Here is a 27,648-nt window from a genome sequence, read left to right as displayed (position 1 = left end):
ATTGTTATAGTCTTGTTTGGAGCTCATGGGAAAGCTACATAAAGACACATGATCTCAATCAGGTTTTGACAGTTTTTACATGTATTTATATTTCAAGACTAACAGAATAAAGATGTATAATCAATTAAACAAAGAGTTGAGCTGCATTTGTTGTGATGTCTGCAAAGTTCAAGAATGAGGCCGAAGAATTTAAAGGATATATTAAAGCATGTTTATTTAATATCGTACAAAAGGAGGCATACAGTTATAACAAATATGAAATATAGATATATCCTTTTATGTGTTTGTGGAATTTTTCACTATAAAACGTGACACTGAGAGAGAGCTGTTGGTGAAATAACATGTTCATCCAGCAGGAGGAGCTTCAGCAGAGTCACTGTATCAGCAAAGACACACAGGACTGACAGTAATATTGAAAACAATACAAACAAATAAAACTAAAACACTGCTCAACAGCTATGACATTAAATCCATTAATGTCACTTAATATTTAATATAATAAACTAATTATGTAACGTGGTATTAACAATCACACAAAGAGGATCAGGAAACAGGATATTATAATAATCAGAACTCAGGAACCACAAAAACACACTATACATCAACGAGAACGGATGAAGAATGAGGGAGAACACAGGGTATAAATACAAGGGCAAACAAAGGAACATAATGAAGTGATTAACAGGACACAGGTGAATGAAATGATTGATTTAACAGACTGGGGAAAACTAGGTCACAGGACATAAACCAAAACCACAGTGAAGGGGGAAACACACATACATGTAACACTAATGTTATAAGTTCAAAGTAGAATTTTAGTCCCAGTCCAGCCCTGTCTACACTCTTAAAAATAAAGATTATTTGGCATCGATGGTTCCATGAAGAATATTTAACATCCATGGAATCTTTCCATTTCACGAAAGGTTCTTTATAATGGAAAAATGTTCTGTACAATATTAAAATGTTCTACAAAATAAGAAAAATGGTTATTTTAAGAACTGTTTACAGAGGTTTGGGTCACCAAAAACGTTTCTTCTCTCTCAGGTTTCCTTAAATCCGGCCTTTGAGGCCCACTGCCCTGCAGAGTTTAGATCAAACACACCTAAGCAAGCAAATCAAGGTTTTCAGAGTTACTAGAAAATTCCAGATATATGAGTTTGATCAGGGTTGAAGCTAAACTGACATTGTCCCTCCAGGACCGGATTTGAGGAGCCCTGTTCTGTAGTATGACTGAGAAAAAAACCCTTTTGAAACCTTTATTTTTAAGGGTGTATGTATAACTATACCATGAGATTCAATGTGCGCATACATATATATATATATATATATATATATATGTGTGTATTCACATGTAAATCCTTCTCCTGCGCTGTAATTCAAGAGTTGATCAACGTCTCGTGACTCCTGCGTACACCACAGCATCAGTCTCTGTAGCTCTCTGAAAGAAAACACAAGTACATGGTCCAACGTATTTATCAAGAACTTTCTTTACGCTTTTTTTTTTCTAAAATCCATCTTTTCCCTATAATATGGTATTTTCACATTTTGGGGAGATAAAAGCATATCTGATGACATATAAGAGTTTGGGACAATAATGTAATGGGGGAGAGCGAGGCACAACCTAAGGCGGGCTAGTTGTAACACTGTTGTTTTTTAAAATACTTCCACACATGCTAGCATAATGAAATTTTGTACATTTACTAGTTGCCATATCAACACTATATAGAGAAAAAATTGTGCCAAAATGAAAAAATCTTTGGAAGATAGAGGAACACGGGGCACAACCTAACGCGGGGTTAAATGTAACATGGACCTTTTACATAGTTAGTCAGGATCAAGCAGGTTGTGTTTCCGCTCTTTTTCTCTCGCTGCCAAGACTCCCGCAGATTTGTGGAAAGTTTTGATAAGATTTCGTGAAGATTCTGGACAAAGACTGTTTTGACACCATGTGTCAGGGTGCGTGCAGGCAGAAGATGACAAGGAAGGCTGAAGGTTCAAATCCAAAACTATTTTAATCACAATTACTCACAGAGACATAAGCAGGCAGGTCACACAACAACGTTACACCGACGAGAACAGACCAAGACTTCTTCTTCTTCTTCTTTTCAATTTTACGGCGGTTGGCATCCAGCTTTTTGGTGCATTACCGCCCCCTCTACTCCGGAGTGTGGATCAGATACAATAATTACAAAACATCATTGTCCATTCTCTTTCCTACTCTTACATAACCTTAATTCTCTTCATATAAACACTCACATACACAACAAACTTTATTTATCAATTAAATCCTATTGAAAACTCCCGCCTCCCTTAAAAAAGACATCAATATTCTATTCTGCGTCCCATTTACTGCTCTTAATAACCCTTTTAATGTAATCTCTTGCACCCCAATCTGCCTCGACTTATTCTTCATCACCTGCCTCTGCATTTCATATCTCCTACACCTCATAATTATGTGCTCCACTGTCTCATCTTCTTGACATCCCTCACACAACCCTGTCGGGTGCTTCCCTATCATCTTTAGTGTTTTATTCAGCGAACAGTGTCCCAACCTTAACCTCGTCATCACAGCCTCTTCTCTCCTATTCCCACTTCCCACCCTATCCTCTTTAACATTTCTCTGAATTTGGTATAAGTGCCTCCCTTTCTTCTCTCTATCCCACCTCTCTTGCCACCTTTTATTTATTTTCTCCCAAATTATGCTTTTAACCTCTGCTTTACTAATATTAACCTGCATTTCTACATTCCCTTTTGTTAGCGCCCTTTTAGCCAGCCTATCTGCTATCTCATTACCTGTAATACCAACATGTGCTGGAACCCACATAAATTTAACCTGACATCCCATATGACTTAATCTTGTATTTAATTGAAGTACTTCATACAGGATATCTTGCCGAGCTTTTGAATGGAATGACCTTAAACTTGCCAAGACTGATAAAGAATCAGAGCATATTAAAACCTTTCCCTGTCTTACCTTTTCCACCCATTGCAAAGCACTTAAAATTGCCAACATCTCTACAGAATATACCCCTAAATTATTAGATGTTTTTATACTCATTTCTACTTCTTTCCCTGGAATTGCCACCCCAAACCCTGTTTCTTCCGTCTCTGGTTTTTTAGCACCATCCGTATAAATCTGCATAAATTCACTATAGTTTCCACCTACTCTGTTATTAAATATACTTTTCAGATTAACTTCTTCCTTTCCCTTCCTTTTTTCCTCAAGCACATACCAGTCTACTTCAGGCCATGTCATCTTCCAAGGGGCAATCTCTGGAAAAACTACCGTAGGGCTTATTCTAAGATTAAATACTTCTAACTCTTTTGCTACATTATTTCCAATCCGACCAAAGTTTTCCTTTAACTTTCTTCCATTTTCCCAGCAATCCTGCAATACTGCTTTCGTGGGATGCGAGTCATTATGGCCCTGCAATCCAGCCCAGTAATTAGCCATCAATTGAATCCTTCTTAATTCCAGTGGCAGTTCTCCCATTTCCACTTGTATGGCAGGTACTGAAGACGTTTTAAAAGCACCACAGCAAATTCTTAAAGCTTGATTCTGAATAACCTCCAGCCTCATTAAAAGAGACTTAGCTGCAGACCCAACCACTATACTACCATAATCCAACACTGATCTTATTAGAGCCACATATATACTCTTAAGCGATGACCGACTGGCTCCCCACTCTCTTCCTGTCAAACATCTCATCACATTAATTACTTTTTTGCACTTGTCTTCCATTTTCTTTATATGTTCTGCAAACGTCAACCTTGCATCTAAAATCACTCCCAAAAACTTAATGGAACTTACCCTCTCCAACTCTCTCCCATACATCATTAGCTTAACTTCTTCCTGAATTCTTTTCCTGGTAAAAAAGACTGTCTGAGTCTTTTCTATTGAGAACCTAAATCCCCAGTCATAAGCCCACTCTACCACTTTATCAATTGCTTTCTGTACCTTCCTAATTGTGTACTGTATGTTCCTTCCTCTTTTCCACATTGCCCCATCATCTGCAAACAATGATGTTCCAATATCTTCTGAAACATTTGCAAAGACATCATTTATCATTATAATAAATAACAAAGGACTTATCACACTTCCTTGAGGTGTCCCATTCCCAACCTCATATTGACTTGACACTTCTGCCCCTATTCTAACTTGAATTTTCCTACCAAACAGAAAATCTTTTATCCAGTTAAACAAATTCCCACCTATCCCTATTTTATCCAACCTGATTAATAGCCCCTCCTTCCACAACATATCATAAGCCTTTTCAATATCAAAAAATACTGCAACTACAGTCTCTTTAATTGCTTGTGCCCTTCTTATTTCAGTCTCTAATCTCACTACTGAATCCATTGTATTCCTTCCCTTCCTAAAACCACTCTGACAACTTACCAGTAATCCTCTTTTCTCCATTTCATACGACAATCTCTCTGTTATCATCCTCTCCATTATCTTACACAAGTTAGATGTTAAAGCAATTGGTCTATAACTTATGGGTTTACTTGGATCTTTGCCAGGTTTCCTAATTGGAACCACTACTGCTTCTTTCCATGCAACTGGCAGTTTTCCCTCCTTCCATATCTTGTTAAAAAGTTCCAGTAACTTAAATAGTGATCTTTCCCCAAGGTGTTTTAACATTACATAACATACCTGATCCTTTCCTGGAGAGGTAGGCTTTGCTCTTTTAATCGCTCTAACCAATTCCGCCAGAGAAAAAGGCTCATCAATGTCACTACCAGTCTCTTCCTTCCTATTTAACGCATGCATATTTTGATTTAAAGTTACTGACCTTCTCCTTCTCTCTTCTTCTGATAAATTTTCTGAACTGTGTATCTTTGTAAACGACTTTGCCAATATTTCTGCCTTTTCTAGATTGGTGACACCTATCTCCTCCTCTAATGTCAATACTGGGTACTCCCACTGTCTCCTATCTCCACCCATCCTCTTTATCATAGACCATACCTTACCCACCGGTGTTGACCTTCCAATTTCACCACAAAATTTACTCCAACTTGCCCTCTTTGCCTGCCGAATAGTTCTTCTCACTTCTGCCTGTGCTTTTTTATACTGAATTAATGACTGCATGTTGTGATCCCTCTTTACTAGTTTAAACGCTTTATTTCTTTTCCTCACTGCCTTTTGACACTCTTCATTCCACCAAGGCACCAATTTCCGATTACCTCTGTTTTTCCCTTTAGGAATAGCTTCTTCCGCTGCCATTATGATTGCTGACGTAACTTGGTTACTTATCTCCTCTATACTTCCTGCTGTTTCAATCCTAGTCATTATTTCTTCACTCACCCTCTTGAATTGATCCCAGTCTGCTTTTCCAAATATCCACTTTGGGATCCTTTCTTCTACCCTTATTTCTTGCCTCCCACCTACTCTGCATAAAACTGGGTAGTGATCACTACCCAGTGTAGTTGTTAGCCATACCTCCCATCTAGTATTTCCAGCCAAAGTGTTAGACACTAATGTTAAGTCTAATGCAGATTCCATTCCTGTTACTAAATTTACCCTAGTTCCCCTTCCATCATTCAGACTAACCAATTCTCTTTCATCCATCAATTCTTCAATTATCTTACCATTTGCATCTGTTTGTTCTCCCCCCCCACACAGGGCTATGAGCATTAAAGTCTGCACACCAAATTACTTTTTGTCTATCCTGACCTTGAATACTTAATAAATTATCAATCATCAGCCTTTTACACGGGTTATAGTAGTTAATAACACTTATCCCCTCCCCTCTTTCCCACACCTCCACCGCTATATATTCCTGCTCATCTCCCATTTCTATTAACCTATAAGTCAATCCAAGCTTTATAAATGTTGCACACCCACCTCCTCCTCCATCAATCCTATCTTTCCTTAACACAGTGTATCCATGAATTACAAAATCAAGACTTGGTTTCAGCCAAGTTTCCTGTATACACATCACATCTGGTTTCTCTTCCAATTCATTTATGAAATGCTTAAATTCTTGACCATTCGCCATTAAGCTTCTAGCATTCCATTGTAAAAGAATTACCATTAAAATGATTAACCAACCCATGACGCTTCTTGACTTGACTGAATAGTAAGGTTCTCTCTTACTTCTTCCCACGTCAGTCCTACCAGTCCTAAATGATTAACTGCAGCTTTAACTATCAACTGGATTTTTTCATTTTTTGATTTAACTTCTGCAGTGCTATTAATCACCCCTGCTATGAATGTAACTAGATCTCTTTTTTCCACATACATTCTTTCATTGGTTCTTTGATGTTGTACTTGTTCTTCCACAACTTCTGGTTCTCTCATTACATATACCCTCTCTTTTGACACTCATACAGCTTCAGCATAGGATATCCTTTTCTCCACTATTATCTTTTGAATATTAGTCTCCCGTCTCATAATTTCACAACCTCCATATGCTACATTGTGGGCACCTCCACAACTGCAACATTTTGGTGGAATCCCTGTACCACACTTCCCATATTCATGATCTCCTCCACATCTAGCACACCTTCTCTCCCTATTACAATTCTTTGCTGTGTGCCCAAATCTCTGGCAGTTAAAGCACCTCATCGGTTTTGGTACAAACATCCTGACTGGATAACTCATAAAACCCAAGAATACTTTCTTTGGAACATGTTCTCCTTCAAATTCTACTGACACCGATTCACTATCTCTCATCACTCCTTCCTTTGCTGATTTCAATCTTTGTACATTAAGTACTTTCCCTCCTTTAATATTCCTTTTTAATTCTTCCATGCTAACACTTATTGGCACCCCCGTTATCACTCCTATGTTTCCACCTCCCATCCGAGCTCCTACCCTTCCCGTATTTTCCACCTTGCATTTTCCTATCTCTTTAACTTTTAGCGCTTTTTCCATTTGCACTGCATCAGCACATCTCACCAATAAATTGCCATCATTTAGAACCTTTGCATATTCGATATCCCCTATCTTGTTTGCCAGAGTTGTTGTTAGCACTAGTGGGCTAACTTTCTTCATGCTCCCCTGGTTCTTTTCATTAAATCTTATTATGACTACATAATTTTCCTCTCTTCCTTTTTGAACCATACCTTGCCCCTCTTCTTCACTTTCTGTATCATTATCTTTCTCATTTCTGACTCTTTTATTCCCTTTGGTTCTCTTGTCACTCATCCGTCCCCTACTTTCTTCCCTTTCTTCATCTTCTCCTTCATCATAATCCATATTATTCCAGCCACCTACCTCTGATCCATTCACGGAGCAGTCGTGCTCAACCGCCTTTTCAAAAAAAAAAAAAAAAAAAAAAAAAAAAAAAAAACACTGTAATGTCAGATTTACACACAGCAGGTGTATCTCCTTTCAAATGTTTAACCAAACACTCAGTCTTCTTCGTGGCCACCCCTCATAGACCTCTATGCTTGTCCTGCTAAAGTACCACTGGAATCCCTTCCTTCTTCCAGACCAAGACTGACTGAACAGAGGGAACTAAATACAGACACTGATGAACATAAACGAGGTGACACAGATGAAGATAATTAATAAGACAGGTGATGAAGATGGACTAATGACGGTAGGCATGGTAACAGATTAGTGGCGGAGAAAAAACAAAAGACATGTGACTAATACTGAAAACAAACAGAAGAACTAAACAGAACAGAATCAGACAGACAGACACAAACTTGACACCATGCAAGTACATTTTTTCATCATACTTTTTTTTTCGGTTTCTGAGTAGGGTGTGTACGTCACCAAATCTAACTTTATATTACCTTAATCACTGTCTTGTTGGCTAAAACATTGCACCATTTTGAAACATGTCAGCAACTCCTAGCAAATGTTAGCTAGGGTTTAAATATGTTTTACACAGTGTTACAGCCGCCAAGTGTACAACGATAATGAAATGAAAACAGGGAAACAAAATGAAAACTTTTCAGGTTTGAGTGTTTATTTATATTTATATTTATTTTGCCACATTTAACTTTGTTGGACTTTCACAAGCAATGTTGGAATTTAAATGTCAAAGTATGATTTTTTTTCACATTTGTTTACTATGCATTGAGCACTTGTTTATTTATTAAGAATATAGCCCAGTTTTTAATGCAATAAAACCTTTAAAATGTGATTTTAAGCTCGTTTTTATTATTATTACTGTTATTATTATTAATAATAACATTTTTACATGCAGCTTCCACACACAAATATAATTCAACTGCAATTACAATATTTGATATTTGCAAAACTGTGCAGCCCTTTCCTATCTCTATCCATGATATTGATCCATAATAGAAGGATGATTGGATGAGGGAGGGATGTATGGATATCTATCTATACAGATGCACAAACAATATCAAACTATACAGATAAAATAGTACTGAATTATGTGTGTTACACACAAGTGTTACAACTAACCACTCTATCTGTTACTGTCAACCCCGCATATGTAACATTTGCACTTCTGTCATTTTCAGTGCAACTGTACGAAAATGGTCCTAGACAAAAAACTTTAAATGTTCATTTGTAGCAGAGATGTATATGTTGCTTGTATATAAAAAAAGATGAATCTAACTGAATTATTTTTTAAATAATTGAGCCAAAACCAAAATGTGTTAGGTTGTGCCCCGCTCTCCCCTATCACTGAACATTTATTTTACCATAGCAAAAGTAAAATTCTTGTTTAAGTTATTTATCTCATCTCTGTATTTGTGTTTATTTAAAGGACAATTCCGGACAAAAATTAACCTAGGGCTAAATAACACATGGGTACCGAGTCCACCACGAACCACGAACGCTGTGCTACGTGAGCTGAACTGTGACTATCGACCAGGACGTAGCACGGCGTTCGAGACAGGTTTTCCAAAGATGGCTCCTGCCTATATACGTGAAGTGTACTGTCTTTATAAAGTATCTTCTTATTAAACTGTCTGTACACTCACAAAGTTCTCAATGCTTCGGTTTGCAGGTAGAGACATTATGCTAACGTGCTAGTGTGGGGCTATTTTGAGCCTTGTTAGTGGTATTAACTAGCGATTTTTATTTTTACTTATTCTATGCCTCATACACTAGCGTTATAAGCTACTAAAATTAAAATTAATGTTAAAACTGAGTACATTCGATTATCATAAAAACGCATCCCAGAGAACGGTCGACTCGGTACCCATGTGTTATTTAGCCCTAGGTTCTTTTTTGGCCGGAATTGTCCTTTAATTAGACAAATCTGATATTATTTTAAACGTATATGTTTTTTAACAGTTGAGCTATAGTTCTTTAATGCTGATCTAATCACGAGAATACACTAAACTGTGTAACGCTGTGTTAAAACTTGCCCCGCTATGCTATTCCACACAGCAGGAGTGTCCAATCCTGCTCTTGGAGGGCCACTGTCCTGCAGAGTTTAGTTTTAACCTCAATTAAACCCACCTGAAGCTAATCAAGCTCTACTAGCATACTAGAAACTTCCAGACTGTGTTGAGGCAAACTAGAGCTAAACTCTCCAGGGCTTTGGACACCCCTGCCATACAGTTACCCACGCTATTTGTCTCCTGTTCTGAGATGCTCTGTGTGGAAGGAGGGGAATGTTGTGTTCAGCTCTGTGTGTTTATCAATGTTTTTTTTTTTTCATCTATTTGCCTGCATTGTTTTGACATATGCTGTATAGATGTTTTGTAGTGTGTTCATTGTCATGCTCCAAAATAATTAAATTTCTTAAGAAATGCTATTATTTTATATAAAAAAAAGAATAATTGTCTTTTATTGACAAAATATTTCAGTTTGTGTTGGATAATTTTTTTATTAGATCAGATAACATTTTAATCTGTCATATGGTCATGTGGACGGTTGCAATGTGTCCCTTACATGTTACAACATGTCCCACCTATGGGGTATGTTGTCACATTTCACTTCAATTCTTTAAGCGTAAATAATGAAAGAAGTACAAGACAACATATTTGTACCAGAGATATGTGAAATTAATTAGAAAAAAAAAAAATAATAATAATATTGAACTACTGAACCCTAAGTAGATTTACACAAACGGAGAAAGTCAAAAATAGGTTGTGCCCCGCTCTCCCCTAATTCTAAATCATGGCCTTCTGTGACTCTACAAAATACACGGATCAGAGCAGGAGACAAAGGGACACTAAGATACATCTACTACTTTTATAAATATCTGTCTAGACTCGCTGCTACAATAATTCAGACACACCATACATAGAAATAAATTATCTTACCGATTTATGTCTTTTGTAGAATGTCGGATCAGCGTAAGTGATCTCTCTATCCTGGGTCTGAACTGTTTCATAATTACAGAAACAAAACACTCAATGAAATGATGTTTGAGCACTGCTTTACATTATTTTTATTATATATATACTTGCCTTCTCTGTTTGTTTTTCTGTGTTTCCTGCAGATGCAGAAGATCCCGACTGCAGCAACAATCATCAGAGATCCAGCAACAGCAGCAGAGATCAACACTATCAGAGACACTGAGTCTAGAGGACCTGAAGGACAGAGTTATTAGTGTGAGTGAATGTGTACATAAACACAAAATATCAAAACAGAAGTACCTGAACATGGCCCACAGAGTTCAGTGTTGAGATGTGTGGTCTGGTTGCTGATGGTATTGTTGAGCACACAGCTGTAGGAATCATCCAGACACTGAATCTCCAGATGTAGAGAGAGACTGATGCTGAGATCACACACACTGATGCTGGACAATACACTGATTCCTGCGTACCAGGAGAGAGTCACATCACTCACATTCAACACTGAACACACCAGTGAACAATTTGATAATGAAGATGGTGATTTTTTTGAAGAATGGCTGATGACAGGAACAGGCAGATGAGCTTGAAAAAGGAAAATAAATATAATTAGCACTTAGTAAGAGAGATGTTTTATTTGTCAAACCCCTCTCTCAACATTAATAAAGGATTCATGTTTAAAATGCCATTGAAGTATTAGTGTCACGCAAAAATTATTACATTAAAATGTATTGTAATATTGTGTGAAATATAATTTCCTTTACAAGATCAAGCACAATTTATAATTTTAGATGTGGTGGAAATCATCATGACTTTCAGAAAACAGATAAAAATGACAATTCTCTTGCGATGATGTGTACTGTTGTGCAGTTTTATAAAACTATTTTTATTTTCAAGAACAAATACAAGTCTTTGTACAAAGACAGACTAGATTTTCATTGGATATTGTTAGTATAGTAATTATGTGTTTTAACTCACCATAGACGGTAAGATTGAATGTGTTGAGCGGTGTCTTTGATCTGCTGCTGATTACTCTATAAAGTCCAGAGTCTGTGGTTCTGATGTTCATGATGGTCAGAGATCCAGTCTTCTCATCCAGCTTCAGTCTGTCTCTGAACCTCTCATCAGGAAAATCTGGCTTATAGTTATTTTCTTTGATTTTAGCTATGAGACTGTTGTTCTGTACAGTTCTCCAGGTTATCATATCATCTGTCTGTATTTCAGTATCAGAGTTTAGATTGACAGATTCTCCCTCAGTCGCTGATACTGACTTCACTTCATCAACACCAAACACTCCTGAACAACAAACAGAAATATTCACTCACTAAAAGTTTTTACATAAAAAAAAAAAAAAACTTCTCTCTGCACTAATTTCAATGTATACTCATTGAAAGGGACCGCAGCATGAACACAAAAGTATTTTAGTAAATTATTTTGATACAACTGGAAAATATAGGAGGCAAAATTAAATAATAAATGGAAATAATAAATAACTGAATTATATTTGTCAACAAATGACAATATAAACAGAAGTGAAGACATAAAAATACTTACCAGTCAGACTCCAGCACAAAAAGATGAAAATAAACATTTTCTTCAACTGTTCCCAAAACAGTTTCACAGAATAACCGGGTACTGACACGGGTCTTAAAAATGTTGAACGCTTTGTAACAAAGCGAATGAAGCTGCTGGACTAGTGAAGAGGTTTAATGGAACTGTCAGTGTGAATAAACTCCTCCCTTCAGAAAGTATTTATGACTTCTCAATGACACTGTTTGATCTACAATAAGAAGAATGTGAAGAACAGAGAACTCATAAAAAAACTATATATATATATATATATATATATATATATATATATATATATATATATATATATATATATAAATTATAAATAATTCATTTTGCTTTTGAAAGTTAATCCATAGTGCTTTAATTTTGTTGGAAAAGTGCAAGGAGACGTTTAAGCTTCCCCTTTGATGAAAACTGATTTTCAGAAATAAAGTTTGTGTGGAATAGCATTTGCTGTGGTTCTGCTGTTGCTTGTTTTGAGCTATTTTCATTGAAGGAGTAAAAACAGACAATATGTGTCTACAAAGTTTGATTAAGGCTACTATTAACTTATCAATCTGTTATAAAATCAAAATCACGTAAAATTTACAATCATGCTGATAATCAGACAAAATAGTGCTTTTCTTTTAATCAGCATAAAATCATAAAACTCATTTTTTGGGGATTTTTGCCCCCATAAATTTAATTTAATGTTTCAAGCAAGAAACAAGAGAATGAATGAAATAATAGATTAATTCCATTTTGAGAAAGAAAATGATGTAAAATTATTTAAAAGTCGGCAGGACATAAATCAGTATCAACTGTTCTTAAATAATTACTGAAAAATGTCCGTCTGTGAGGGCGGTGCTACTGGAGGAGTTTATTCACACTGACTGCAGTTTCACTAAACCACTTTACAACAGACCGGCAACACGTTTGACTTTTTCAAGAGTGCCAGGACTGATTATTATCATTTCTGTTGTGTAAAACCATTAAAAGAACTATACTGAAGAAAATGTTTGATTTGTTTAGTTTCTTCTGTTTGTTCTCCTGGAGTCTGGCTGGTAAGTATTTTTATGCCTTCAGTTCTCTTTATCGTTTGTTTGCCTGCACATTATTCTGCACATTATTCATTTTGCGTATTTAATATATAATATTTTTAAAATGTATCAGAATAAACCTACTCAACTACTACTATGCAGAATTAAGAAAATTGTTTCAAAATGAAAAAAATCTGTTAAACCTCCAAATTCTGAGTGAATATTTCTGTTTGTTGTTCAGGAGTGTTTGGTGTTGATGAAGTGAAGTCAGTATCAGTGACTGAGGGAGAATCTGTCACTCTAAACTCTGATACTGAAATACAGACAGATGATATGATAACCTGGAGAACTGTACAGAACAACAATCTCATAGCTAAAATCAAAGAAAACAACAACAAGACAGATTTTCCTGATGAGAGATTCAGAGACAGACTGAAGCTGGATGAGAAGACTGGATCTCTGACCATCATGAACATCAGAACCACAGACTCTGGACTTTATAGAGTAATCAGCAGCAGATCAAAGACACCGCTCTACACATTCAATCTTACCGTCTATGGTGAGTAGAGAATTACCCTGTTTATATACTGTATACGTTGTATATATATATATATATATATATATATATATATATATATATATGTATGTGTGTGTTATGAATGTTGTATTATATTATTATTAATATATTTTATTCTAATTTATACAGAGAAGGCTGCGCTGTTTTATATTTAATTACTTTATTCAGTTTCTGTATATTTCCTACCTGAATATTACTGTTATACCTACCTGAAAAACAGCACTGTTTACATTACGTAGGTCAAAAATAACAAAAATAATATGATACTGTAATGTTGAATGGCTAAAAATGAGGCAAAAACTTACAGTAAGTATAAGTAGAGACAAAAGTAGGCCTAGTATTGGTAGTCTGGCTTTCATAATACATGGCAAAAAGATGCCATTAAACAAATTTTTTAAACAAATTTTTTCAGAGGCCATGGATTATTTTTTCTTTTCTTTTTTTTCTCGTGATCTAAAGATAACAAAAGTTGTTTTCTTAGGACGTAACCTAACTGTATCATGAGGAAATCTCGCGCCTTCTGAATGTGCCTGGTGTAGGCCTATTTCATGCTATGGTCTTTGAAATCTCAGAAATTTACCAATTGCTCAGCAGAGATGGACGAAGATTGTGGCTGTGTCCCAATGTGAAGGCTGCATCCTTCGAAGTCCACGGCCTTCGTAGGATGCAGCCTTCACACTGGGACACAGCTAGTGAGTCAACCAGATTAGACTATTCACAAGCGCATGCAGAGGCGGCGCGGCAGCGCATCACAGGAACAGAGCAGAAGCGACAGTGCCGCGATCCTTTCTGCGCCTATCAATAGGCTTGTTTGAGAAGGGCGTTGTCAAGATGGCTTTGGTGTAGGTGACGTTTTCTCAGCTTTCCCTGAATTTTGTGCAAAACTGGATTCCTATGGACGAAGGAAGCCTGGAACAAGCTATGGCCTTTGGTGGAGAAAGCCGGAAAGGAGAGTCACTGTGCTGGCTTCAGGGGTCCAATTGCTATGAATGAATGGAAGAAGGATTTCTGTGGACAATGTCTGATTTTTGTAGGACGCTGGAGGTTAAACGCTTTATGCCAGGGGTGTTCACTGCCATTTTGACTGAAGAACTTTTGATTTGCGAAATAATTGTACTGACATTGGCAAAAAGCTATGCAATCTGCATTTTATAGGTAAGCTAAAGGAGGGGAGACAACAGATATAGCCTAAACCATTATAGAGGGGTATGGATAAGTTTCAAGTTTTGCACTTTACTTGGAAGGCTTTATTTATTTATTTTTTGGGCACAGAAAAAATATGTTTATCTTTTTCAAGAAACACATTCATGTTTTAAAGATGAAACCTTTCAGCGCAATAATGGGGAGGTAAGGTCTTATTTTGTCGTGGTACTAGAATCACTCACTCGCTGGAGTTTTGATTTTATTTGATCGTAATTTTAGCGTCTCCATTCTGCAGTCTTTTTCTTCTGCCGATGGTAGATGGATTGCTGTCATTCTTCTGGGGTTTTTTTTTTCTTTATCTTGGTTATGGTTATTTTAATAATCATACACAAAATAGCTTACTTTTTCAGGATCTGTCTTCTGAAATTCTTGATTCAAAATGTAAATAGCCTATCCATCTGCTGCAGTATAGTTATTTTAATGAAGCTCCTGAACTATGTCTGGATAGATTTCCCCTACACTATAATTTTGTTTCCAGTTTTAATTCACGGCTCTATTCTTCTTCATTTAAATCACAGACAGTTTGCTGTTTGCTTTTTTGAGAGGGTTCAAGCATTCACACTTATTTTAAGTGATGGAAATCGGTCGTCTTGTGAGATTGATTTGACTTTGGAAGAGTTGGATGTGATTATGCAGAAAGTCCAGATGGACTGCCTTTTGAATTCTTTATAGGAAGTTTATAGGAAGTTTTTAAAGACTGTGTGAAAGGTGAATTGACTTAGTCCATGAAGCAGGGCTTGATGACTTGAATCCCAAAACCTAACAAAGATTCTTCATATTTAGATAATTGGCGCCCAATTACTTTTCTTAATTCCGATTATTAAGTGTTAGCTTTCCTTCACGCAAATAGATTAAAAGCCATGCTTAGAAGAACTTGTCTCAGTTTCCCAATCTGGCTTTATGAAAGGTAAGGCATATAGCAAATAATATTCGGCTTGTTTTAGATATTTTAGATTATAAGGAATTGATCAACGATAATGCAATCATTTTATTTTTAGACTTTTATAAGGCCTTTGATATGGTTGAGCATGAGTTTATGTTTGCATCTTTGTGTAGATTTGGTTTTGTCTCTTCCTTTATTTAGACTTGTTGCAAAAATTTTAACAGCAATGTATCTTTGGTGAATGGTGAATGGTGAATCAGCTTTGTCCTTATATATCAACCCGAAAAACCTGCTATTGTTGAAGATTTTATTATTTAGAAACTAAGTAATTTAGCTATGTAAGAATACACAATTATTTCTTGTATGAGTTTCCTCTCTGTCTAGGTGACTTTGAAAGCTGCAAGACCTTCTGTAAAAAGACCCTGAATGTCAATTCTATTCTGAGAAGTCACATGGTATGAGATATTTACCCAAAACTATCTATAGGGTGTGTTACCTTCTTTGGAAGAAGATGTATGTATATAACTCTGAACAAAAATCTACTCGGGAGCGCGCTGGGAGGCCGGAGGGCCAGAGCGTTAGAGCGCCGTTCTATGGAACGGAATGGCGTTCGAAAATAAAGTCTAATTATTTCTGGCATCAAAGATCTCTGCGAAGTTATTTCCACAAAGATTGAAAACCACTTCACTATCTATCGACTAGTTTTATACATACTATTTAAATTCTTGTGGAAAAATAAAACTTGTTGTCATAAACTGTTATTGTGATTGTCAACTGTCATTGTCAACTGTTACTGTCAATGTCAACTTAGTATGTTACGTGAGTCAACTGTTACTGTGATTGTCAACTGTTACTTGACAATATGTTAAAAGGAAGACTAATCAGAAATACTTTGGAGGGAGGTGTGAATGCTTTGGACTTCAGTATTCTCAATTAGGTTTTCAAGATCAGCTGGATTAAATGCTGCCTGAATGCTGATCCTAATTTTTTTTATGCTTTTACATACTCAAATTCATCTTTGAAAGATGTGGGGGATTACATTTTTTATTGTCTTGCGATTTTAAATGCAACAAACACCGGTTAAGGTTGCAAATTTTCATAAGCAAGCCTTGGAGGCCTGTAAGCTTGCCTTTGGCCACAATTTTCCCCCTCATAGGTGTATTATATGGAACAATCAGAATGTCCTGCGTGGAAACTAAATAATAATCTTTATTAAGAATTGGGTTGACAAAGGTGTAATTTTTGTTTGGGATTTTAAAGAAACATGGCAGCTTTTATTCCTATACTGAATTTATTGACATCGTTGGAGTGTATTCTAAAGTTTATGTCTGGGTTATTAATTATATTTCACCTAAACTTTTGCATGTGGTTAGGTTACTGCATACTGCAGTTACAGAGTATCAGTCTGTGAAATGCCCCAATTATCCATTGGAGGATTGGAGCTTTCCAATGTCAAATGTACATTTTTTTGGATTAGAAGATTCCTTATTAGAAAAATCAGCTGTCCGCACCGTTAGCATCTCTCTAAAAAAATGACCAAAGAGTTTCGATATTTCTTTGAATATTAAGCAAGAATGAGAGTATAGTTCCTAGGCATATTGGCCTAGAAAATCACAACTTTTAATTTTACGTTGGTCTTAGTACACGATGTAAGTACAGAAGAGTCAAGTTTTAAATAGGAAAAATATCTAAACTCTTTGGTCATTTTTTTGAGAGAGATGCTAACGGCCTAATTAGATTCAATGATCTATGCTAAGCTATGCTAAAAGTGCTACCGCCAGACCCAGAGATCGGTAAAACGGTAAAACTCAACTGTTTAACTCTAGGGGAGTTGGAAAATGAGCCTATTTCCAAAAAAAGTGCAGTGTTCCTTTAAAGTGGTGTGCTTTCACCATTTTCATGCAACCTACTGTAGCGAATTAGCTCTATGAAATATTAATAACCAATCATAACTTGTTATAATTGATTATGAATATTTGTGTCAGTTAATCGGGTTAACTTGATGTAGCTACATTAACATTAAAACCAATTACTCAGTTCATTCTGTGAACCTTCAATATTGGTTATTAATGAATTAATAGAAATGTACACTTCCGGGGCATGGGAAATGTTTTTCTTACGAAGTACTTCTAGAGCAAATAGTCAAGATCGATATGATTATTGACTTCCAGATATGACCTTGAGACACGGACAACTTTACCTGTGATATGAACAAGACTTTATTAACTAGACTAAACATTTAAACTACTCTAACATACACATACATACATGCATACAGTTTCCCAAGGGAAAGAGAGCCGAAGCAGAATACAGGAAAGCAAGAAGTTATAGCATTGTTTGAAATTCAGCAGATCAACAGCCTTGAGCAAACCATCAGTTTAGTTCTAACACACCCTTCTTTAAAAGGCGTAAGGATACTTAATGTATCGAATAATGAGACTAAGTTTGATACTTGCATGTCTCGCCCATTTGAATTAAACTGTCCTGATGCAATTTGTTGAGGCTCCAGTTGATCTTTGCTGATGTTGTCTTGATGAGAGAGAGAACCAGTTGGAGTCAGAGGATCTTTGGTGAATGGAAAGACAAGGCCGCAGCCTGGCATAAGCTTGGGGGTCCTTAGAACACTTAGTTTAGCATCATCTTCACATCAGGATTTCTCAGGAAGGACCAAGAAAAAGTCAACGGGGGCTCAGAGAGCCAAGAGCGTCAAGAGAGTCCAAAAAGAGGGGGCACATAAAGGGTTAAATAGTAGTTCCGTTTAGCCCCCTACAGTCACCTATATAACAACTTAGTTATTCTGTCATTATACACAGATTCGTTTGAGCATTGTTGCATTCTTGCAATTCTTTAATAATAGACATTTGAAATCAATGTTCAGCAAAAACAAATATCACAGAACTCTTATTTACTGAATTTAATTTATTCTCCAATATTTTCCAGCTCGTCTGCCAGTTCCTGTCATCAGTAGAGACTGTTCCGTTCTCAGACTGTACCAGAATTGTTCACTGGTGTGTTCAGTGTTGAATGTGAGTGATGTGACTCTCTCCTGGTATGCAGGAATGAGTGTATTATCCAGCATCAGTGTGTGTGATCTCAGCATCAGTCTCTCTCTACCTCTGGAGGTGGAATATCAGGATAAAAACACCTACAGCTGTGTGCTGAACAATCCCATCAGCAACCAGACCACACATCTGGACATCACTCAACTCTGCAAGACATGTTCAGGTTTGTCAGCTGACGTATATATTTTTTTTCTACAAACTAAGTGAATCATATTTCTGTTATTAAAGAAAAGTTCTTTATTTCTTCTCTCTGAAGACTATATCCACTGCTGCGGTTTTACTGAAGCTGTGATCCGATTGGCTCTCTCTGCTCTGGTGGGCGTGGCTACTGTTGCTGTTCTGGTTTATGACGTCAGATCCAGAAGTCTTCAACAGAAGAAGAGAGAGCAAACGCCATCAAACTCTGATTAATCAGATACTCAGGAAAGTGGAGATGTTCTTAAATGACTGTAGGCAATATATTAAAAGAAATCCTTTGAGGAAGTTGCATTCATGAATTAATGTAATTTAAGTGATTATGAATACATTTTATCATCTGTAAATGCTCCTATAAAAAAATACAGTGTATATTTTAGTTTTTATTTTTTCACTTCTATTATGTTCGTGTAGGATTGAAAATAATCCAAGATATTTCAAGTGAACAAAGACATTTGCTTCACTGTTTTCCACCCCCTCTTTCCCCAATGACCATTTGGAGTTCCTAAAGGCACAGAGGGGCTGATAGTGATCAAGGCCTGTAGGCCAAGATGTGTGCACTACGGGGGTCTATTAATTGTCACACCTTTAGTACAATGGGGGAAGTTGTAATTATCTGATTATTATTAAAAGTATTATTGGGTTTTAGTCACATGGTCAGGGAAAGGATAAAAGAAGATGGGGTGGTGATGGCGCAGTGGATAAGACACTTGCATTTGGTGTGAGAGATTCGGGTTTGAATCCACTGTGAGACAGCAATGTGTCCCTGAGCAAGACACTTAACCCCTAGTTGCTCCAGAGACGTGCGACCTCTGACATATATAGCAAAATTGTAGGTCGCTTTGGATAAAAGCGTCAGATAAATGTAAATGTAAGATTGTAACAGTTGATCTGTCTCTTTTTTAGGCTCAGGCTCTCCTTTCATTCTCTGGGTACCTTTCTTGGGGTTCTCTCTTTTTACCTCCTCTTTTCGTTCTCTCTCTCTCTCTCTCTCTCTCTCTCTCTCTCTCTCTCTCTCTCTCTCTCTCTCTCTCTCACTCAGGTAACATTTTACATGTATGCTGGGTACAATTAATGATATAAGTTATCATCTCATACATCTATTTTGTAATAGGTGTGCGACTAAGTGTAACCATAACCATATTTTGTCATTAAAACTTTTCAATAACAAATAATGTGCTAACTAGTTTTGATTTGGTATTGACTTTGAAGTGCTACCTATTGCAATACAATATTGTCACTCTACATAGCAACGCTCTCCCACATATTAAGCTATTGTAACTGCGCTTATTTCCGTCGTTAAAGGGTTAGTTCACCCAAAAATGAAAATTAAGTCATTAATTACTCACCCCCATGCTGTACCAACCCCGTAAGACCTTTGTTCATCTTCGGAACACAAATTAAGATATTTTTCATTAAATCTGAGAGCTGGATCACTGCTACATATCTGTATCTCGTTCTGAGACAGTGCTTATGATTTATTGAATTGTAAAAAAAAACACTGGGTGGATTTTTATCATTCTCGGGTGGTTTTGCTCACACACTGCCAACACACATTTATGTTCAAACACCATGTAAAAGTGAATTTTGCATAATAGGTGCCCTTTAAGCAAAACAAACAAACACAAACTACAAATAAAACTCCCTCGTGGGGGAAAACGAGAATGATAACAGGCAGGATCTGGAAACACTAGGAACATGGATAACATGGACAACGAACCAGCACAGGACTGCAAACACAGGGAGATTAAATAGGGGAACAAACATAAAAGGGTAACGGGGCAGGCAGGAGGGGAAAATTAAACAATAACGAGATAACAAGACGGGCGGGGTTTTGACAATGACACACATGGCACAAGGAAATAACATGACAGCCATGTGCTCACAACACAACAGACCAGACTAAACACAAAAACATGACAAATCGGGAGTGTCACAGCTCTGTCACTAAACCAAGAGAAAACCCAGACAAGAGTGACAGAACTGTGACATTTTGTCCATGTAAGCGTGAATGCGACCGATCTCAGGTATATAGCAATTACCTCTGTTTGATGACCAAAACTGGCGAGATTGTGACCGTGAGACCCGTGGAAGACGCGAGGACCTCTGAGCGATATAGCTTCCTAATCTGAGCGGGTAAAACATAATTAAAGAGTTAAAAAAGAATAATCAAATATTCACTCACTTTTAAATGAACACTATGTAGTTTTTCAACCTTCATAATATATTTCCAAGACCCTTGAGATGGTACATCGACTTACAATAGATTAAATGACACGTCTGCCATAGCCTGACGTGGTCTGTATCGCTTTTACTGGCACTATGTAACTTCGGGTTTCGGGTAGTAACCGGAGCACAAAAAAAACTACAAAATTCGACTCTTTTACAGCATACCTCACTTCCCCCACCACCACCCACTTCGGAGCCCGACCGATGCTGAGCCTGGCCGTCATGCTTTTGGACTAGTAAATATATTGCTTGCATACTATCTCTATTTTTTCGAATTTGTTGTCTGCCTGGCCATGTTACGGAATCTATCTGGTCCTCCATTTATCTTCATGATAGTCATGTTTGTTTATTTATTTTTCTGGTGAAAGTGTCTTGCCTCAGGCTATAATGCAAATCGATTTTTCAAATTTGCAGATTCATCTGGTAGCTTGATATTATAATATTGACTCTGTCACAATCCCGGACTCCGCAACCTCCCTCCCTGGCCAGCAGAGGGAGCCCTCACCCGAATATTGACTCTCATACTCGCACTACATTTCCCATAAGCCTAATCACTGACTCTGATCACCATGCCCAACTGCAGCCCATCTACCGGGCTATTTAACTGCACCATGCACAGCTCTCAGTGCGAAGTTTTGTTTTGCTTTTGTGAACACTACCGAGCATTATTACCCAGTGACTGCCTGACTGTTTATCGACCCCTTTTGTCTTGGATTTCTCCTTGCCTGCTGCCTGCCCACGTTACCACTGCCTGGTTCACGGACTCTGCCTGTTTTCTGCCTGCCCTGATCTTCTGCCTGGTAATTCGACCTCGATTAAGCCTTGTCTCCAGTGCTGTGTTTGCTGTCTTTGACCCCTGCCTGTCTGACTAATCTGTTATTAAACTTTACGCTGCAAATGGATCTCTCTGAGTCTGGTGATTCACAACAGAAAACTTCGCCACAACCAGATCCAGCAGCAATGTCAACCTTGTCTGCCGCCTATTCAGCCCAAGCTGACCAAATCGCTGCCCACCATCATCAGCTAAGTCATCTCACCTCACTGATGGATGAGCTGGTCAAAGCTGTTCGAGGCCTCCAAGCCTCGTCACCAGTGCCACCACCCACACAAGCCGTTGCCGCTGCTGTCAGCCCCGCACTGGCCCCGCCCACCGCGACTCCTCGTCTAGCGCTCCCAGAAAAGTTTGACGGGGATCCCGACAAATGTAAGGGCTTTATTCTCCAATGCTCACTGTACATCGAGCAACAACCAGCGCTGTATTCGAACGATGCAGGGAAGATTGCCTTCATGTGTTCGTTACTGACGGGGAGGGCGTTGGAATGGATGACGGCCGTATGGAGAGTCGATGGTTCAGCATTTCCGTCCTTTCCAGTGTTTCTTCAACGCCTCAGGGAGGTCTTCGAGCACTCCAGGGAGGGAAAGAGCGCGGGCGATCGCTTACTGGAGCTCATGCAGGGAAAATTAACCGCTGCCGAATATGCTCTCACGCATCGCACCCTGGCCGCACAAACTTCCTGGAATGACGACACGCTCAAGGTAATCTTCAGAAGAGGCCTGAACCATGATCTGCAGTCTGAATTAGCCTGTCGTGATGAGGGCAGGAACCTCGACCAGTTCATAAATCTCACGATCCAGATCGACAATCTCATGCGATCTCGCAGAGCGAGTCACCGCGCCATCCCTGCTCATCGCACTGTTCAAGCCACTCGGGCCGCGACCCCCGTTCGCGCTGATGAACCCGAACCTATGCAGATCAACGCCTACCATCTGCCCACGGAGGAGAGAGACCGAAGAGTCCGGCTTCACCTGTGTCTATACTGTGGCGAGGCTGGTCACCTCCGCATCTCCTGTCCATCCAGACCTCGTTCCACCGCTTCTCGACCGGTGAGTCCAGACCTCGAAGCACTACACCCCACCTCGTCTGTGTTTGTGCCCATTGTGATCATGACGAACGGCAAGCGGGTTCCCACCAGAGCTCTGGTAGACTCTGGTGCCGCCGGGAACTTTATTTCTGCAGATTTTGCCCGACAACACAACGTTCCACTAATCCGTTGCCCTTCTTCTCTTGCAGTCGAAGCCATCGACGGAAGGCCATTAGGCTCCGGTCACATTTCCCATCTCACCCAAGAGCTCCAGCTGCAGACAGGGGCGCTCCACTTCGAGGTTATTCAGTTCTATGTCTTCCACGGTCCTCGCACCCCTGTGATCCTAGGCCTGCCATGGCTCCGTAAACACAATCCTCAGATCCATTGGAGAACCAACCAGATTGTCCGTTGGGGCGCACACTGTCACTCTAAGTGCCTCGCTCCTGTTGCTCCTTCTTCCATCCAAGTCATCTCTGTGCCCGTGGAGAGGGCTAACCTGAACGACCTCCCTTCCGAATACCACGATCTGGCAGAGGCCTTTAGTAAAGCAGGAGCCTCACAGCTCCCACCTCATCGTGACAGTGACTGTGCCATCGATCTGCTACCCGGATCCGTACCTCCCAAGGGTCGTATCTTTCCTCTCTCCCAACCAGAGTCCGAAGCTATGAGGAGATACATTGAGGAGGAGCTTGCAAAGGGCTTCATTCGATCTTCCACGTCTCCGGCATCCGCCGGTTTCTTCTTTGTCCAGAAGAAGGATGGAGGCCTCCGACCCTGCATTGACTACCGTGCCCTGAATGACATCACTGTAAAGTTTCGCTATCCGCTCCCGCTGGTACCAGCCGCCTTGGAATTACTCCGTACGGCCAAGTACTACACCAAGCTCGATCTACGTTGTGCGTACAATCTCATCCGCATCACGGAGGGGGACGAGTGGAAGACGGCCTTCTCAACCAACACAGGGCACTACGAGTACTTGGTCATGCCGTTTGGCCTGGCGAACAGTCCGTCCGTCTTCCAGTCATTCATCAACAACGTCTTCAGAGACATGCTCCACCGTACAGTAATAATGTATATCGATGACATCCTGATTTACTCTGACACCTTCACAAACCATGTGCAGCACGTTCGGGCCGTCCTTCAGAGACTCATTCACCACCATCTGTACGCCAAACTGGAGAAGTGTGAGTTCCACCAGACCTCCGTTTCGTTCTTGGGGTATGTCATCAGCCCGGACGGAGTTGCTATGGACGAGGGCAAGGTCAGGGCAGTCCGTGATTGGCCACGACCCGCAACCCTGAAAGAGCTGCAACGCTTTCTAGGGTTTGCCAACTTCTACCGACGGTTCATAAGGAACTTCAGTGCCGTGGCAAATCCACTCACCTCTCTGGTGAAGAAAGGAACACATCGTCTTCCGTGGAATGAGCCTGCCACCCAGGCATTTAACCAGCTCAAACAACGCTTTACCACAGCACCCATCCTGCACCATCCTGACCCCGGTCTACCGTTCATAGTCGAGGTGGACGCCTCAAACACCGCTCTAGGGGCCATCCTTTCACAATGCCAAGGTTCGCCACCCAAGTTGCACCCCTGTGCATACTACTCCCGTAAGTTGAATGCCGCCGAAAGAAATTATGATGTGGGTGATCGGGAACTCCTGGCCATGAAGGCAGCCTTCGAAGAGTGGCGGCATTGGCTCGAGGGTGCTGTCCATCCGTTCATCGTTCTCACCGACCATAAGAACCCGGAGTATCTACGTACCGCTAAGAGGCTAAATCCTAGGCAAGCTCGTTGGTCGCTCTTCTTCACCCGTTTCCACTTCACTGTCACTTATCGTCCAGGCTCCAAGAATACCAAGGCAGATGCCTTGTCACGCCAAGACGACCTAGAATTCACACCACAAGACCCCAAGACAGTACTGGCTCCCAACCTCATTGTCGCTCCCATCCAGTGGGACATTGAGACCTAGATTGAACAGATCAACTCCCGTGCTGATATCCCATCTGGCTGTCCGCCCAACCAAGTCTTTGTCCCCGAGTCCCTCCGGAACCAGGTCCTGGAACTCGTTCATGCTCTACCTAGCTCGGGGCATCCAGGAATCACGGCCACCATCCAGCTACTCCAAAACCGTTATTGGTGGCCCTCCTTAGCCTCCGATACCACAACCCACGTCCAACGCTGCAGGATCTGTAATACCCAGAAGTCGTCACGTCAACTACCTGCCGGTCTGTTACAACCGCTTCCCATTCCACAGCGCCCATGGTCGCACATTGCCATCGACTTCATTACCGATCTCCCTGTTTCCGAAGGTCACACCACCATCCTCACCGTTATCGACCGGTTCTCTAAGGCCTGTCGCCTAATTCCCCTCGCAAAACTCCCCACAGCGCTGCAGACCGCCGAACACCTCTGCAATCAAGTGTTCCGATTCTACGGCCTGCCAGAAGACATAGTCTCCGATCGAGGACCCCAGTTCACATCTCAAGTTTGGTCAGCCTTCTTCACGACCCTTCAGGTCAACATCAGTCTAACGTCTGGGTATCATCCTCAATCCAACGGGCAGGCCGAACGCATGAACCAGGAGGTAATCCGATTCCTGCGCTCCTATTGCCATCAGCACCAACAGGATTGGAGTCGTTACCTGTTCTGGGCAGAGTACGCCCAAAATTCTATCCGGAAGCACTCCTCCGGCCTTACACCCTTTCAGTGTGTCCTGGGTTTTCAACCACCACTCTTCCCGTGGTCAGGAGAACCCACAAATGTTCCAGCCGTGAACGATTGGCTACAGCGCAGCGAGGAGACCTGGAACCAAGCCCATACCCATCTCCAACGAGCGGTTCGCCGTCAGAGGGAACAGGCTAACCGTCGTCGTCGGCCGGGGCCGGAATACCACCCGGGCCAGTGGGTCTGGCTGTCGACCCGAGATCTCCGCCTGCGACTCCCCTGCAAAAAACTCAGTCCCAGGTATGTGGGTCCATTTAAGATCACACAGCAGATCACACCAGTCTCTTTCCGTCTCGACTTGCCTAATCACTATCGTCTCGCTCCTACCTTCCATGTATCTCTACTCAAACCCGCTGATGGGCCCAACGAGAGGGAGGAGGGGAGATCCCGAGACCAGAGCCCCCAGCCCATCCAAGTGGAGGGCGATGAGGTCTATCAAGTTCAGGAGCTCGTGGATTCCAGACGTCGGGGCAGTTCCCTGCAGTACCTGGTTCATTGGGAAGGATATGGCCCTGAGGAACGTTCGTGGGTAGACGCCACAGACATCCTGGACCCCAGCCTGATTACAGACTTCCACCAGGCCCATCCCACCAAACCGGCTCCACGACCACGTGGAAGACCCCGACGTCGTCAGGCGCCTCACGCCAGGAGTCGCTCGCAGGGAGGGGGCTCTGTCACAATCCCGGACTCCGCAACCTCCCTCCCTGGCCAGCAGAGGGAGCCCTCACCCGAATATTGACTCTCATACTCGCACTACATTTCCCATAAGCCTAATCACTGACTCTGATCACCATGCCCAGCTGCAGCCCATCTACCGGGCTATTTAACTGCACCATGCACAGCTCTCAGTGCGAAGTTTTGTTTTGCTTTTGTGAACACTACCGAGCATTATTACCCAGTGACTGCCTGACTGTTTATCGGCCCCTTTTGTCTTGGATTTCTCCTTGCCTGCTGCCTGCCCACGTTACCACTGCCTGGTTCACGGACTCTGCCTGTTTTCTGCCTGCCCTGATCTTCTGCCTGGTAATTCGACCTCGATTAAGCCTTGTCTCCAGTGCTGTGTTTGCTGTCTTTGACCCCTGCCTGTCTGACTAATCTGTTATTAAACTTTAAGCTGCAAATGGATCTCTCTGAGTCTGGTGATTCACAACAGACGATATATGGCTATTACCTACCACACAAACATTGAATTGAATTAGCATATCCATTATGTAAAACAGTAGCCAATAGGCTACTATAATGACGCTGGCTTGTAAACGTGAGCTACGCGATCTTTTGGCGTTAAAAAAAATAAAAACCATGAAATTATATTCATATGACCAGAGGTGGAAAGAGTAATAAAATATTCTACTCAAGTAAAAGTACTACTACTTCAATGAAATTTTACTTAAGTACAAGTAAAATTACCGGTCTAAAAATCTACTCAAGTAAAAGTAAAAAGTAGCTTATTTAAAATTTACTCAAGTAAAAGTTACTGAGTTACTTTTTTAACAGTGGGGGGTGGGTGAACAGTGGGTGGGGGGATTCTCCCGTGTAGGGTTGTAATGGTATGAGATTACAGTATGATAACGTCTCAGAAAATATCACAGTTTACAGTATTAATCAATTATTAAATAAACGGTATTATTAAATTATGGTTATTATTATTATTATCATCAGTTAAAATGACAGTTAAATTAAAGAAAACAGGTTTTTTTGGGGTTGAACAAATGCTTTTATTATAACAAACTTGAAACCATTTGTTTGTTTTGTTTATTAAAATTTCAATAGAACATGTCTAATTAATTAAATTCAATAATTGATAATGAATTAGATTAACAACTCATTTTTAACATTAATAATTTATTAAGTTTTTTAAGAATAATATAGTCCTATGAAATGTATTTTATTCAGAAAATGTATGTTTCTTTTTATGATTTAATCCAAATATATTATCAAAAACGGTGGCAATCAAATGAAAATTTAAACTTGTGTCCTTTTATTTTTTGGGGAAGAGCTGCAAAAAACAGATTTACTAAATTAAACCATGGACAAAAAATATATGCCTTAATTAATGTTTAAATAAATTGTATTATTATTG

General features: G+C 39.8%; 1 protein-coding gene and 1 long non-coding RNA gene across 2 annotated transcripts; one reads left to right on the top strand and one right to left on the bottom strand.

The window, feature by feature from the left end:
• Nucleotides 1–1,016: 1,016 nt before the first annotated feature.
• LOC143735510 (uncharacterized) lies at nt 1,017–11,830 on the bottom strand. Its single transcript, XR_013203201.1, has 4 exons — nt 11,794–11,830; nt 11,225–11,535; nt 1,350–1,436; nt 1,017–1,102 (listed from the first exon to the last, which is right to left on the bottom strand). It is a non-coding gene; the product is annotated as an uncharacterized LOC143735510 (long non-coding RNA).
• Nucleotides 11,831–11,948: 118 nt separating this feature from the next.
• On the top strand, nt 11,949–19,015 carry LOC143735519 (SLAM family member 5-like). Its single transcript, XM_077225707.1, has 5 exons — nt 11,949–11,956; nt 12,790–12,854; nt 13,072–13,389; nt 18,434–18,718; nt 18,812–19,015. Exons 1-5 carry the CDS (start codon nt 11,949–11,951, stop codon nt 18,964–18,966), a joined length of 831 nt encoding a protein of 276 aa, XP_077081822.1. The 3' UTR covers nt 18,967–19,015.
• Nucleotides 19,016–27,648: the final 8,633 nt, after the last annotated feature.

The sequence above is a fragment of the Siphateles boraxobius genome, unplaced genomic scaffold (genome assembly GCF_051911475.1).
Source record: "Siphateles boraxobius isolate OS27281-9 unplaced genomic scaffold, OSU_SipBor_1 13, whole genome shotgun sequence".
Taxonomy (NCBI): domain Eukaryota; kingdom Metazoa; phylum Chordata; class Actinopteri; order Cypriniformes; family Leuciscidae; genus Siphateles; species Siphateles boraxobius.
This window is presented reverse-complemented; position numbering and strand designations above follow the sequence as displayed.